Source organism: Ovis canadensis, chromosome 16 (genome assembly GCF_042477335.2).
Source record: "Ovis canadensis isolate MfBH-ARS-UI-01 breed Bighorn chromosome 16, ARS-UI_OviCan_v2, whole genome shotgun sequence".
NCBI classification, from domain to species: Eukaryota; Metazoa; Chordata; class Mammalia; order Artiodactyla; family Bovidae; genus Ovis; species Ovis canadensis.
Window position 1 is genome coordinate 76,165,534 of NC_091260.1, and position 15,754 is coordinate 76,181,287.

The 15,754-nt window shown below is 38.0% G+C and overlaps 1 protein-coding gene across 1 annotated transcript in view; it reads right to left on the reverse strand.

Moving 5' to 3' along the window:
• MARCHF6 (membrane associated ring-CH-type finger 6) overlaps nt 1-15,754 on the reverse strand; it is a 74,904-nt gene that overhangs the window by 38,001 nt on the left and 21,149 nt on the right. The window contains exons 2-8 of the mRNA XM_069556098.1: nt 14,826-14,922; nt 13,979-14,052; nt 12,051-12,194; nt 7,725-7,797; nt 3,650-3,818; nt 1,977-2,166; nt 441-502 (exon numbers count right to left, since the gene is read on the reverse strand). Of these exons, the coding sequence (XP_069412199.1) occupies nt 441-502; nt 1,977-2,166; nt 3,650-3,818; nt 7,725-7,797; nt 12,051-12,194; nt 13,979-14,052; nt 14,826-14,922 (809 nt within the window). The remainder of the gene's footprint in view (nt 1-440; nt 503-1,976; nt 2,167-3,649; nt 3,819-7,724; nt 7,798-12,050; nt 12,195-13,978; nt 14,053-14,825; nt 14,923-15,754) is intronic.

The following is a 15,754-nucleotide window of genomic DNA, read 5'->3' on the forward strand; positions in this document are numbered from 1 at the left end:
TTATATTTTGGATATCCTTTTAATCCAAATTATATAAAGTTAAAAAAACTCCATCTTGGATTTTTATTCTTACATTAGATATGGTGCCAGTCAAGATTTCATGATACACTGTACTGTTTTGTTAACTGATATATCAGAGTTAATACTTATATTTAAATTGTTACTTCAGTTTCAAAAGTGCACAATTTCAAGTTACAAATTTCATAAGTGAAACAAGGTTTGTATCAAAAGATAGAAAAGGAATTAATGGATCTTTATCATAGTATTTGTAATATTTTCAACACAAACAATGTATCACTTAATTTCCTCTAGAAACTGAAGTTCTGGTAATTATTTTCATCAAATATAACTGCAAAATCAGTGACCCATCTAAATACGGCCAACTTTAAGACATACATTAGAATTAAAACACCAGGACACTTAATAGATAGAAGTCTTACTCGTTCCCACGTAAGCTCTTCTGCAGCTCGGTCCCATTCTAAAGCATTCCAGTTCATGTCATCTGGAAATATAATTTAAACATTACTTCTGGAATGTGAGTTTAATAAATAATAAGACATTTTAAGTTGTGTTTAACAGTGTTTTATAACTGTTGTTAAACACAACAGTTAAAATAGGCTAAACTAAAATTAAAATTTTTCCACACTGAATATTTGCTAGTTAGGCAATTTTTAAAAAACAAACAAACACAACATACAAAATAAATTAGATGATTCCAGACTGTGACATAAGTGCTAGAAAGGACATAAATAAGATTATGTGAAATAGAGGAACTCAACAGCTCTGAATCAAGAATGAACCTGGTGGATTTGAGAAAAGTGAAGAACCCAGGCAACTGGAACTCTCTGGGTGAGGAAGAGGGTGGTAGAGGATGTTTACAAAAGACAGACGGGGATCGGATCATACTGATACAAAAGGAAAGTGAAGCCTGGATTTTATTTTGTTCTTTAGTGTAATGGGGAAATCACTGACAGATTTTAAGGGCAAGAGATCAGTATAAACACTGTGTGGAACAGGAAGGGAGGAGGGTCCAGGCAGGACCCACTGCATGAGACAACAGACGGAAACCAGGTGTCACTGGGGCACTGCGGCTGCACTCTCAGAGCCTCGGAACACACACCCCCCTCTCCCTTCAAAGGCCCCTGCTCCCTCTATACAACTGGCTTCCTCTCATCCTTCAAGCCACAGCTCAGGGATCACTTACTCTTAGCTACCCAGCGAATTATTTCAAACAGGTCTCTTCTCAGGAGCACCCTCAGAGCAAGCTGCAATCTTATCACACTGTGTAATAACAGACTCGCTCACTTGGATAGTAATAACAGACTCGCTCACTTGGATATTTCTACTTCATCACTAGACCAGAAATTCCAGGAAGGCCAGGACCTGGTGTCTGCATGCCTGGGGCAGAGGGAACACTCAGCAGTGATAAGTGGACCCAGAGACAGTGCAGCACTTGACAGGAAACCTCTGGGGCCGGAGAGAGAAAAGAACACGGTGAACTGCTGGCAGCTGACTGGTGGGCTGGTCTCAGACATTCTTTTACATTCTAGAGTTTTTACATACTGCCAGAAAATGAGAAATGAGTTTCTCTGGGTGATGTCTGGTCTGCAGAAAACACTTCAAAATTCTTCTTTAACAAGAGAAGTTGCACTGACTCAGTAAAGATGGCAAAGCGATCAGATAAAATTGTAGTAAATCCCTTTTTAAAAAATACAGTATCTACTCCAACTTACAAATAACTTCTTCCTATCCATCCTTTAAAAAGTCCTGTGTGAAGAATTTTAAAACACAAAACATGCCCTGCTTCATAGCTAAAAAGAATGTCATGCTTATGAGCGCCCATAAATTCAAGTCTGCTAAAATAAAGTAAAATCAGGTTACAAACAGAACTTCAAACCCATGAAGTTTTGAAGACTGCGGCCCTCCCCCGGGGAGCTGGGAACGGAGAAAGGGTGGGGACAGGCCGCAGCCATTACCCTGCGCCCCGTTGTTGGCGTCGGCTGCATCCTCCCCTCCTGCATCGTCTTCCTCCTCGTTCTCCTCCTCCTCCTCCTCCGCCTGCTCGTCCTGGGCATCAGGGTTTTCCCCCACCACCGCATTCTCCGCTGGGGGGTTAGCAGGCTGCTCGGGGGCAACATTTTCAGCACCATTTCCTCCAGCTGGAGCCTAAAGTGACAGAAGAGACCAGAAACTTGGCTAACTTGTTTCCGTTTTGCAGTATTTCCAAATTGTACCTTCCTTTCTAAAAAACAAAACTAGCAAACAGACAAACACTCTACTAAAATCCCAAAAAATCAGCTCTCAAAGGCATCTCTTCTAAATGTACCTGAATTTGGACCAACTTGGTAATAGAACACAAACTCACTTAACAGTATACACGTTCATTCAGTGTAATTTAGAGATTAACATTTCACGAAGCATTACAGAAAATACATGAACAAATCTGGCTATTTTGAATACATCATTTCAGAATCCTTCTTTATAAGGCAATCTCTTGTTTTTACTGATCACTTCAGGGATGAAAATGTATTTATGCTCTCTACTTGCTTGTTTACACACATACTGATATATAACTTTATTCTCAGTCATCAGTTTAGCACCTGAGGAAAGATTTCTCAGAAGTCTGCACTGCAGGTTAAGCCTGTCCACAGGAACGTCATCAGTTCCCACACACTCATTTCTCCACCTCTTCCTGAATTCTGCAACCCACCAAATGCAAAGACCCAGTTGCAGTTAATTAAAACACTGAACTCCTCTAAAGGTAACAAAGACTCTTAAGAGAACTGTGGTCACATGCTTCAAATATGAGATACAATGATGAAGTATTAACACTAGGTTAAGAAAAGCATGCTTGCTTTATAGTCCCATTTTCTCATATGCGTAGTTTTCAAAGAAGCTGTACCCTTAAATCTGTAGAGAAAAGGGTATGGAGGAATTTGATGAAATCAATCCTAACACTAGAAAAAGCGAAGGTACTTAAATGAAAAACTGTTGTTAACTATTTACAGAGTTAATTTTATAGTCAATTTTTTCATAATAAAAATTTTACAAGGTGTCAACTGTTTTTGTCAGTTTTTTTTCTTTGACATCTTTAGCCCTGTAGTTTCTCAGTAAACAAGATACTAAAAATCATTTATCATACCGTCCTCTTCTTAATGCCTCAAGCAAACGCTCTTCATCTTGCATGCCATCTCTCATTAAGAGAAAGTAAAACTGTACAAGGCTGTTATCAACAATATTCCTTTTTTTCTACTTTTGGTAATGTTTAAGACAAAGGTGAGTTGTTCTACACATGAAGAAACTAATGAACAAAGAGGGCAAGGGGCCTCCTTAATGTTAAGGAACACATCAAAAGGACATGAAGGAGATTTGGATATTAAGTTCCAGGCAGCTGTTAGCCCAGGCGAAGGGAATGAAGGCGCACTCAGTACACAACCTAATACTGCCCCCAGTCTCACTAGGAAACTAACAGGCAAAGTTACAGCCACGTGGTTCTGATTTTTCACCTCTCCCTTAAACTTCTCCCAAACCTTGTCATTGTCCTGCTTCGCAATGAGGGACACAGGAGTCAAGGGTTTAGATCCTGGAGGGGGACAATAATTCTCATGTCCCACCCAGATCAAATGAATTTGGGGACAGAGGGGTTTACCTCATTTTGGTGATGCCCAGCAGCATTGAAGGGCGGAGCGGCGTGCTCCAGCCATATCGGGGCTCCCCCGTGGACAATCTGCTCTCGTAGCCACACCAGGCTGATGAACGCGCACAGTGTGCACGTCACCACAAAACAACCCTGCAAACAATCCGCCAACAAGTTGTCCCTGTTTAAAAAATAGAAAGAGGTATACAGAACTACTCCAAAGAACACTTCAAGTTAAGAAACCAAAGGTAACATTCAAAAACATTTATACAAAAATCTAGAAAGAACAGCCAGAAAAGTGGTAACTTCTTGGTAAAAGTCAGTCTCTCAAAAAGTTATTTGAGGATGGTGGCACTTTACCTGTAAGAGGGTCAAATGTATGTATTTATGTATTTGTATTGTATGTGTTTATATTATAGAAGGTAAGGAATAACATCAGAACTACATAAACCAGCTATCCAGCCTCTCTTTGAGGATGACTGAGAAAAAGGAAGGCAGCAAGCAAAAAATAAGAGTAGCCAAAATACTTGACAAAGGTCAGGTATTAAATGCATGAATTTACTAAAGATAAATCCTCTGCCCAACACTTACTAAGAATTTCCTTATCCTTATTTTACACACAAGTTTAACCAACTTGGTTGGCTCATACTTAAACCTATGAAAATGAACAGAATCAGCAAATCGAAAAGAAGAGCCTCTAGTAAGGTCCAAAGACACTACAGGAAGGCTGACAGACACACAGCTCACAACGTGCAAGGCAAGACGCCTGTGGGAAGCGCTACCAAGGCCTCATTCAGAAGGCAGACTGAATTTCAATGCTAACAGCAAATACACTAAAAGTATATTAGCTCCTCAACAAATTCTAACAGATCATGTACAATCCACATGTCAATACACAGAGTATTACTCTACTGAACACTTCTTTGTTCTTTTCCTCTCTGAAGGAGCATATCCTTCCCTGGTCTATGTCTGATTTTAAAATAATTCAAAGCTAACTCAAGAATTTGTGGAGCCTTTGGAAAATTCACTATCATAATAAAATGACATTTTTCCCTTCATGGAGACTTAAGGAAGGGTCAATTTGGGAGACCTCAGCCTTTAAGCTCCAAACTGAAATAATGTGGTCCTCAGATACTATCTGGAATATATCTTAGTAGAAAGAGGAATGATAATCAACCCCTTGCTAAGGAACCCTCCAGAACATTAAAATTTTGATAGGTGGGAACCCCTCTTGCCTCCTGCCTTGTCACCACTAGTAAGAACAGCAACCAGTCACCGCAGACTTTAAACAGTGACAGACTCCTGGTAGAATCCTCTGCTTTCCCCTCACACCTTAACTCTGGGCTGGTTTGGGAACCATCTGCACCATAAGTGAGAATTCCTGAGTTTCAAAGCCTAGAAGAGAGCTTTCAAGCTTCCATCCTCACCCTTTTAGAAGGCTGCCCTGAGACCATCATGTAAAGAAGCCCCACTAGCCTTCTGGAAGAGAGGTCGTATGGAAGAACCAAAGTACCTCATCTTAGACCATCCCACCCCAATGACACGCAGGCATAACTGAGGCAAGTCCAACAGGTAAACCTACCCGCTGAGCCCAATCCAAACTGTTAACCCCTGGAATTACGAGTGAATTAAAACGCTCATTAAGTTACTAAGTTTTGGAGACAGCATGTTTTGTAGTAATAGTTAACTGACAGACTGTGCCTTGAGATGTTGAAGACCTGGGCTATGGAATACGTAGCATCTGCTAAGGTACTAAGAAATTTTAAGCAAACTTTCAAAAAATATATTCTATAGAGACAATGAAACATTACTCAGAAAAAATAAGTCATTTAACTATAAGTGCTTTCAGAAAAACTGGTTCAATTCTTCACATTCTAAAAGGCAGCATGAGATTATAAAATCTACCCATGCTTACAATTTCTTTCGACGATCCCCACCGAGCCTCCAGCATTCTTCCAGTATCAGTTGAGGAAGCTCATGAAGGCAATTCAGGCGTGGCCCTAACCCATCAGGCTGGCGTGAAAGGGGGAGCCTGCCAACATAAGGCAAGCAGCAGCTCTGTGTTTTGGTGGTAACTGTGCTACTAAGTAACACAGTGCTCAAAATTCACACATGGTTTTCACATATATTTGTGAATTTAATCTCTGAATGTGCCTCAGGGAGGGGGTTCAGCCCACTTTGAAGAGTGGGCTGTTCAAAGGTTAAATTCACCAATACACGTAAAAACTGAATGTGAATTTTGTCTGATGAGTAGACAAGGGTTTCGAACTGTCCAATGATTTGCCCAAGGTCACCAAAAAGTTGCAACTTTATTCCAGTGCCAGGGTTCCTTCTGTTACCATCTCAATGCACTACCTAAATGATCACACCAGCCAAACAATCAGATGTTTAGCGGTCCCACCAACAAGCAGTAAAGGCGGTAGGCAAGTAGAACACTGCCCTGAGACCAAAACACGGAAACTTCTCTGGCACGGTGGTTTCCATAAGCACCTGGCTTTCACAAAGTCAAAGCCTCCCAATTTAAGCTTTGGCAAATACTAACATATTTTGCCACTCAAAACAGAAACCATAAAAGAAGGAATACACCCCACTTTACTGAACAGCACACATGGGACCTCAAGTCATCTTTTCTAAACAACTGGGATACTGACTGGCTGCTACACTGTTCTCTCAAAAGTTACAATGATAAATACAACTCAGCCTCAAACTAAATGGAACACGACCAACCTGTTTGAAACAGTTATTTTATTACTTCATAGTGTTAAAATGCAACTTCCATCACTTTTAACTTGTTTCTGACCTCCCTTGATACTTCTAACATGAGCTTTTCTCTAGTATACAATTTCTAAAGGAAAGCCAGAGGTGAGTTATGTCATAAACACAGAGACATAATGAATGACACTTCAGCCATTTAAGACTGATTTTCCTTGCCTCCATACTAAAATTGTGTTCTGGATGGCTGAGATAAAAATCCGATGTCCAGATATAGGAATGCTGTCGTATTTATTTCCAGTGGATCACTTCACAGGTTAGCATTTTCATACAAAGGGTAATATTATTACACTATTTCTAAATTGTCAAGTGTGTCAAATCATTGCTTCTCCTTGTTATCATGACCACAGCCATTAGTGCCCTATTTCCAAGATTCCTATCTACTTATGAACATTACTTCAGAAGCTGTTCTAATGTGAATGAAATTCAAAACCTTTTTTCTGCTTCCTATACTGCCAAAGACACAGAAATAAATAGCTTGCCTATTTTATCCAAAAGGGTAAAACCAGCAGGTAAAACCACCAGTAGGAAAACCAAGTTGCTTACACATCTCATGTTTCCACATGTTTTCAACCATAATTCAAAATAACGATGCAGAGACTTGATTTCTTGTTTATCAGAAATGAAACATGCTCTCCTGCACTCTTCTATTGTCATTTGGCTTGTTTTCATAATATAAGCTGAATGCCTCTATTCTAAAAAACAGTCCTATATTATCCTTTGCCTTTACTGAATAGGGATCAGAAACCTAAGGTCAGTTGGGTACAAAAGAAGATTTAGCAAACAGAGGTCCAATCTTTTGCAAGCTTAATATTCTAATGATCTTGATACAGTTAATCATTTACAGTATTTCTAACATCAATAATAAAAATATAAGTCACATGTCTTTCCCAAGAAACCGCAATTATAATGCTTCATGTCAAATTAAAATAGAATAAAGCTACAGTCAACAAGTTTTTAGAGTCCATAACCTAACAATCAAAAAAAAAAAAATTTAAAAAGGTATCTGGCTTCAAACATCTGTGTTGTTAAAAACATGTTTAAAGGAACTCTCAGCAGCTACGTGGAACAACACATTTTCTCGCACTATGTGACAGCTTATTTAACTAGCTTTCCGACCATTACCAAACACTCCTTTAAGATGGTATGTTTTAAAACATCATTTACATGCATCAGTTGCTTTCCCTGAAGCTGTTAGAATAGGTAAGAGGAATAGAAGGACTTTTCCAATCACAACAAATCCAAGCATGTGGAAGAACAGATGAGCACCGTTCCCACCGCACGGCCTTCCACAGCTATGAGGGTCAATACTCACGTGGACAGCATGTCCAGCGGCAGCGTCAGGAGGGAGCTCACAGAGCCAGTAAACAAGCACTTGTAGATGCGGCCTGCCAAGGGAGGGCGCAACAGCACAGTCACAGCTCTCATCACAACTCACACAGCCATTCAGCTGAACAGAGGTAAAGTGTGAATGCCACTGAAATAAACACTTGGTCTTTGCAAGTTTGAATCACAAAATACTAAACTAAAAAAAAAAGATCAAGCATTAAAGCTAGTGACAGTAAAGAGTCAGTGTTACACAATAATGTTTAAAGTTTAGATTCTCTCTAGATTTACTTACTTGTGTTTACTGAATGAGCTTAGATGTTTGAAAAAAAAGGGGGGGAGGAATCCAGAAAAGATCTCCAAAATTATAATACAGAGAATTTTTTTTTAACCTAGAATTTCAAAATTCATTGAATCTGTTCATGAAAATGAAGTTTTGGGGGTACATGCTTTTTGAAATTAAAAGGACTTTTCAGTGGAGTACATGCTTCAATGCTATGAATAGCAAACTAACAACCAATTTTTTAAAAACACAAATTCAAGAGTCTTCAAAAGGACAAAATCTTCAATCTGGCCATGAAGGGAAAATATGAAGTAAGGGTCAATATATAGCCATTCCCTATCCTCTTACCAGAACAGGCAGGAATAGATTTGGAAATGGGGCCCAAAAGTTGAGGTTTTCTTTCAAACCAGTACTTGTGTGTTAGTTTAAGTATCCTCTATAGCCTTGTACCAAAAATTTACAGTAACTTCAATGGCTGTTTTCAAATGTCAAGTCAAAACAGAAAGATAGGAACAGATTTTCTGTAATGCAAATTGCTCATATCTGTGTATAAAATATTCAAAGCAAGTATGTTTATAGCAAAGTAAAACTGACAGAAGGCCAATTGTCTGTAGATAAGAAAATAGATTCATAAATTAAAGGCTTCCTTACTAGTGTGCTTAAAAACAGGGTAGTTCAACACCTTCCTACATGAAGACAGTCACAGGCACACTGCTGACTTAAAGAAAGAAGTATGACAGATTTTAATTGTGTATGAGTGTATGTGCAAACAAGTCAGAACAGAAATCAAGCTTGTTACCTCTTACTTAAATCCTCAAAGTCCTTACTTAATTTTTTATTATTTGATCTGCTGATTTCAGAGAAGTGTGTTAGTTTTCCACCATGGCTGTGAATGTTTTACGTTCTAAGTCCTGTTTGCTGATGCATAAAAATTCTTACGTTTTCTTTTATTAATATAAAATAAAATGCTTTTCCTCATTTAGAGTGTTTCATCTTGAAGAAGACCTGGCTGGTGAATACTGTTCCTGTGTTTTGTTAGCTAACAAATCTCTCTAACATCAGCCCCGGCTGTTTTGTACTTGTTTCTCATAGTGGAACACTTTCACATGTACACAGTGATCAGAGCTACTGTGATCACTTTTACTCCCCTTTCTCTGTCCTCTCTTCTTGTCTTTCCTGTCCTTTGGTGGACTTCAAATTTTATTCACTGTCTCCTAGTCCTACTCCATAGGATAAAAACTCACCATCTTACTTCTACTCTCCAAGTAGTTACCTCTAAGTTTTGTTACTTTTTTATAAAGGTAAAATTCACATAAATCTTAAGTGTATCTGCGTGAATTTTTACATCACTATATATCCAAGTAACTGCCACACAGATAAGATTCTCCACATTTCTAGCTCTCCAGAAGGCTCCTTCAAGCCACTTCCCAGTCAATATCTCCAGCACAAGGTAACCACTATTCTGATCTCTATCACTGCAGATCAGTTTGGCCTATTTTAAAAAGTCACATAAATGCCATCATACAATTCATACTCTTTGTGCCTGGCTTCTTTTTCTCAAAGAAGTGAAGTTCATCCATGTTATCCTATGTCACCACAGCCAGCTCTTTTGTCATCACTATGTAGAATTCCATTATAGGGATAAGTGCACAGTATCCATTCTACTGTTACTCGTGTGGTTCCAGTTTTAAACTACTATCTGCAGAGCTGCAGTGATCACACTATTATATACAAGTCTTTCAGTGGACACAAGGTTGTGTCCTGTGAATATTTCTGCAATCAATATTCCCAGAAATAGAACTGCTGGGTCATAATGTATTTAAAATATTAACCACTGACAGATAATGCCAAACAGCTTTCCAAGGTGGTTATACCATATTTATATTCATTACTACTGATGAATACATGTTTCAGATGATCCACATCCTAATAAAAAGCATTTGGCACTGTTTTTTTTCCTTAACTTCAGCCGTTCTGCTGATTCGGTAGAGTACCTTTCTTGTACCTTCTCCTGATGACTAATGATACTAAGCATCTTGTCCTGTGGTTACTGGCTATTTAATCTTCTTTCCAGAAACACCTGTTCACATCTGCTGTCCACGTTTTAATTGGCTTGTCTGCCTTTCTCTCAGATTTAATAGTTATTTTATTACATACTCCTTGTGTATATCCTGAATACAAGTCCTTTGTTAGATATGTGAACTGCAGATACCTTCTCTCACTCTGTAGCTTGCCTTTCTCTCTTAAGGGTGTCTAAGCATGAATTAAAAACCTTAACTTTAATTAAGTCAAATTTCTCAATGTTTTCTTCTATGGTTATTCTAGTATATTATCTTTCAGAAACTTTTAAAATTTTAATGTTCACAATCAGACTTATGATCTATGTAAAATTAACCTGGGTCAGGTGGGAGATGATGGTATGGTTCGTTTTTCTCCATATGCCCAACTAGTTGATGCTATACCGTTTATTGAAATGACCATCTTTCCTCCCCTGAACAGTGGTGGTACCTCTGCTCTTAATCACTTTCGCTAGTTCAGGACTCTTACTTGGCTAGGCCTATATTTTCTTGTTTTGTCTAAAGCATCTATAATTTCCCCGCAAGTAAGACATACAATCTAAAAGGCTCTCGTTTCTATCCTCCCCTCACAAGATTCTTTCATGTGAAGATCGCCTAGAATTTCAGTTTCAGACTGACACCGAAAAAACTGTAGCGCATGCATGCTCAGTCATCTCCAACTCTTGGCAACCCCATGGACTGTAGCCACCAGGCTCCTCTGTCCATGGAATTTTCTAGGCAGGAATACTGGAATGGGCAGCCATTTCCTACTCCAATTATTGTAGATTAATAACAATTATAATTTAGCTATAAGAAGTACTTTTCTTTGTAAATCATACCTTTCTCTTTGATTCCTTGCTCTCCTTAGTAAAATATGTCTTCAAACACTACTTCATAAATAATTTGAAGTAGTAAACTTTCCAACTCCTTGCCTCTATTGAAATATCTGTATTTGTCCTTCTATCTGACAATAATTTTCGAAGATTCTAGGCTCAAAAGTTTTGTCAAATTTTGAAGCCTCAGCTGTCTTCCAACATTCAGCCAGCCTGACTGTCATTACTTTGCAGGATAATCTGAAAGCATAGTATCTATACACTACCCTATTCAGCACGGGAAAACTTTAGAATGGGCCTAGCTTTGTCTTTTTCCTTTATCAGAGTCAGCTCTCTCTCTTTCACCTTCTGGAACTAGTTACTAGTCAGATACTGAAACAACAGGATGTGGCCTCTATCTCTCAATTTTTTCCCTCATACTTACAACTTCTTGTCTCTGAGTCATATCCTAGAGAACTCTTTGCTCAATCTTCTAGCTCACTAATTCATTCTTCAAGTGAATAGTACCGATTCTGCTATTCTCATAAGATTTTCATAATTCATCAAGCTTATTTATTTTAAGAAGACATGAGGATATTAATCACACTTATGTAAAAATCTTGTTTGCATTTAACTCTAAAGAATGCTATCTACATACTCTGGCACATATACTACTGACTCCTCTCCATGTCTTTAAGAACACAAAGAACCTAGAGAGAATCAACTAAGAGTTAGTATACCAATTTCCCAGAAGTACTCCTATATTCGAAAAATACACTTCCCAACTCTTCAGGACCATTGAGGATGTGTTTTTTAAAAGGGATTACAAAAAAATACATCTTTTGCCATTTTTGAAAGCTCTAATAAACTTCAAAGAGTAAAAGTCAATTTCCTTTCAATTATGCTTTGATTTTCATTTTTCAATTCTCTCATGAACTTTCATTATTAGCCTCTATATGCTGTGTTTCTTTCCCACATTCATTTAAGAAGCTCACCTGTTAAAAAATGGTTTTTCATTCAGGTAAATAACATGTTCTAAATGAGGCTTTCCTAATATACAACATTATAATATCTAATAAACATCACTGAACAAAAATACTTTATAATATTAAACAGTTGTGTAATACTTAAACAACTCCAGCAACAGGGAAATGAATACTCACATGCTGTAAGAGGAACAACTCCCAACCATGCAAAGGCCACAAGTGTATAATGAAACCAATATCGTATTGCAGTGCCAATACTTGTAACCAGTCCAGCAAATATGTCCTGGATTGGAAGCCGTGAAGGCATATCTGGGGAATAAACTGTAAGGGGGGGGAAAGGAAAAAGTTCACACAACTTCATGAAGATTCAAAAATAGGTTACTTGTAGGTATACAGAACTACCTAACTTTTGACCTTTGCATTGCACTTAAGTATTTTGTCCCATATGAAAAATAATTCAAATAGTTACAACATAATACCACATTTACCCAGAAGTCATTTATGAGAGCAGATTACATAAATATAAAAGCCAATAAAATAGGCCTCTGAGCAGGAAAAAAGATTCAAGAGATGTACACACCCCCTCACTCAAGAGCCAGGAACTTTATGTAAGGCTAACTCACACACATTTCAGCATTCAAACAATATAACCAACTAGTTTCCAGAGTTATCATAGACCACATAAAGCGTACAGGTGCAAATGATGGAGCTGACAGAGGTCCTCAAGAAAGAACCCTCCCCCAGTACTAGCCTCAGCAGCAGCGCTCACAGTGCGCAGAATCTGCAGCAGAGCCACTTCCTACAGGAGCAGCAGCCCACTGGGGTCCTTAGCCACTCCCCGCTCCCATTCTAGCACAGCCAACATTCAAATAGTAAACTGTTACGATTTTAATCATATATACTCATTGCATAAAAACAAAGTAAAATTAACACTAGTTCACAGAATTTATACTCAGCACTTCAAGATGCTTAAAACAAACAAACACCAAAGCAGAAAAAGCTTTGGGGGAGGGGGCAGAAGAGGAAGAAGAGCAATGTACTAGGATCCCAGAATGAAAATATGCTTCAAATTCTTGATACCTTGCCAGTATGAACATCTACTTATTTATAAGGTGCATAATATTAATATAAATCAATAGGCAAAAGACTTATAAAATATAATCGGAATTCTAAAGATCTGCAAAATATTTACCATAGGTTTACAAAATACTGAGCTTAAAAAGTCTTGTTTTTAAAAAGTGAATTAAATATTTGTCATTGTTAGTGTTATTATTACCACCAACACAATTTTAACTCAAAAGCTATCCCAAATTTTAATAGGGATGAGATATTTCACAAATTTAAGGCATCATTAGTTACTCACTTTTCTGCGTAAATAATGGTATTAGAGCTGTTTTTTTTTTTTTTTAAGAACCCTTGTCTTGGAGGTACATGCTAAAATATGTACAGATGAAATCATAAATGGGATTTTCTGTAATAAGGATGGAGATGTGGGAACAAGAGCACAGAGAACCACCAGAGAAGCCCACATGCAGTTGAGAGAGGCCCCCAGTCAACGGCCTGCGGGGGCCTGACCCCTCACACACACCTGAGCGAGCTCAGAGAAAGACCTCACCCCACAGCTTCCCAGCCAAGCCTTCGAATGACACTGGGGCTCTACCTGACAACACTGACTACAAGCGTATGAGAGATGCTGAGCCAGAGACATCCAACAAAGGTCGATCCAGATTCTGGACCCACAGAATCTATGAGATAATAAATGCTTGCTGTTAAAGAGCACAGGGGACTACATGTAAGGGCTATGGGTTGAAAATGGATGCAACTGAGTGATGGATACACATAGGTTCATTATACCTTTGTATATGTTTGAACTCATCTAAAATATAAAAAAGAAAGAAAAAAAATATCTTGCAAATTAAATCACACATGCGTGTGTTAAAAGCTAACATGTAGTTTTAAAAAATGCTTTCCAAAATGCTATAGCAATACCTTCTATTACTATCAAAAACAAATTAAATCAAAAATAGTTGCTTTAAAACTCTTTAAACACCTTTAGGTAGCCAGTTATAATCTAGAAATGCAGTGTAAACTTCTGAAGAACTTACTTGGTGTGAAAGCGAATCTGTGCTTGCATAATTCACAGTATTCTTTTCGACTGTGTTTCAGCCATTGAACTAAGCTGAAATTGCAAACATATTCATAAGTATAGTATTTATGACAAGGAAATTTTGAGGTTTTACTGAAAACTAATATTGCTGTACTAAAGTTTTACATATCACAGAACTTTTACAATTTTGAATTCAGAGTATCTTTAACTTTATCACTGATGCCCTAGATGAGTACAGAATTATAACAAATAAAGATAAAAAAACACGTTTCTACTACTAAAAAGCAATTGAGATTACACTGAACTATTAATTACTGGAAACTGTAATCTCCTCAAAGATAACTGAATATAAAAAGAATCTCCAAGCATCAGCATCAGTTCTAACGCTGGTTTAATCACACTGCTGCCTGGTGGCCAGGCCTATCACTAATTGGCTAGCTGTGCCACCGAGAAGTTAACCTTTCTATGCTTCAGTTTCCTCATGTGAATGACAGTAATACGCCACCTCACAGTTCTGCTGTAAGGATTAAATGAGCTAAAATGTACAGAAGTACTGAGTATTCCCTGACACAAAGCATTTCCTCAATGTAAGCTATAACCATCCTAAGCAAAACCAGAAAACCGTAATACTCCCCATGAACATATAAGCTCCCCACAGTAAAAACAAACAAATGGGCAAAAGACAATATACCAAAATGACATGGCTTGGTAATAAGGAATAGGGATAATCTCCAAACACAGTAAAAAAATTTTTTTAAATATCTAGTTATAGAAAAAGTCATCGAAACAATTCCCTTTATTATACAGTGAAGCTCAGGCAAAAATTTTCCAAAAGGATGACTCACCATTCTTGATGGATAAACTTAATACTGCCAGTACACACACAAGGATGATAAAGAGGTTTCTCAGGTGTTCCTTCTGACCGACACACTCTACATATGTCTATTAATGAAAAAAGAAAAATTGAATTATTTTGGTTGTAACTTATAAAAAATTAATAGACCACCAAAAACTAAAATATTGAAAAAGTTTTTATTTGTCAAAGTAAGACTCTGTCACTACATAAAACATCATCAACATTATGGAGAACTGAAAAGGGTGATCAAGATGATAATCAAATACACCTGAAACTTAAAATCCCTATTATATAAAAAGGTCAATTGTTCTTTGTATTAGAGTTCTGTAAATAAATAAAAATTGAAAATGACAGAAACAGTGGTTTTCTTTAAAACTGCATGGTGCTTAGTCGTTCAGTCGTGACACCTCTTTGTGACCCAACAGACTATAACTATCCAGGCTCCTCTGTCCAAGGAATTCTCCAAGCAAGAATACTGGAGTGTGTTGCCACACCCATCTCCAGGGGATCTTACTGACTCCAGGGGATCTTACCGACTCCAGGATCTAACCCAGGTCTCCTGCATTGCAGGCGAATACTTTACCGTCTGAGCCACCAGGGAAACTGCAAAAATCAATCACCATTCTTCTCCTAACATTTTTTTTTTTTTTTTTAAATTTTAAAATCTTTAATTCTTACATGCATTCCCAAACATGAACCTCCCTCCCACCTCCCTCCCCATAACATCTCTAAAGTCCTAAGTCCAGTCCTAACTTTAAACTTCACAAAAACGTTATCTCAGGACTTATAGAAACAGCAGTGAGCGGCTCTGGGGACAACCTTCCACTAGAGGGAGACACTTTAACAGACACACACACAATCAGGGTGTGGAGGGGGCATCCCAAGACCACGAAGGCCAGAGAGAACAGCCAGAGGCCG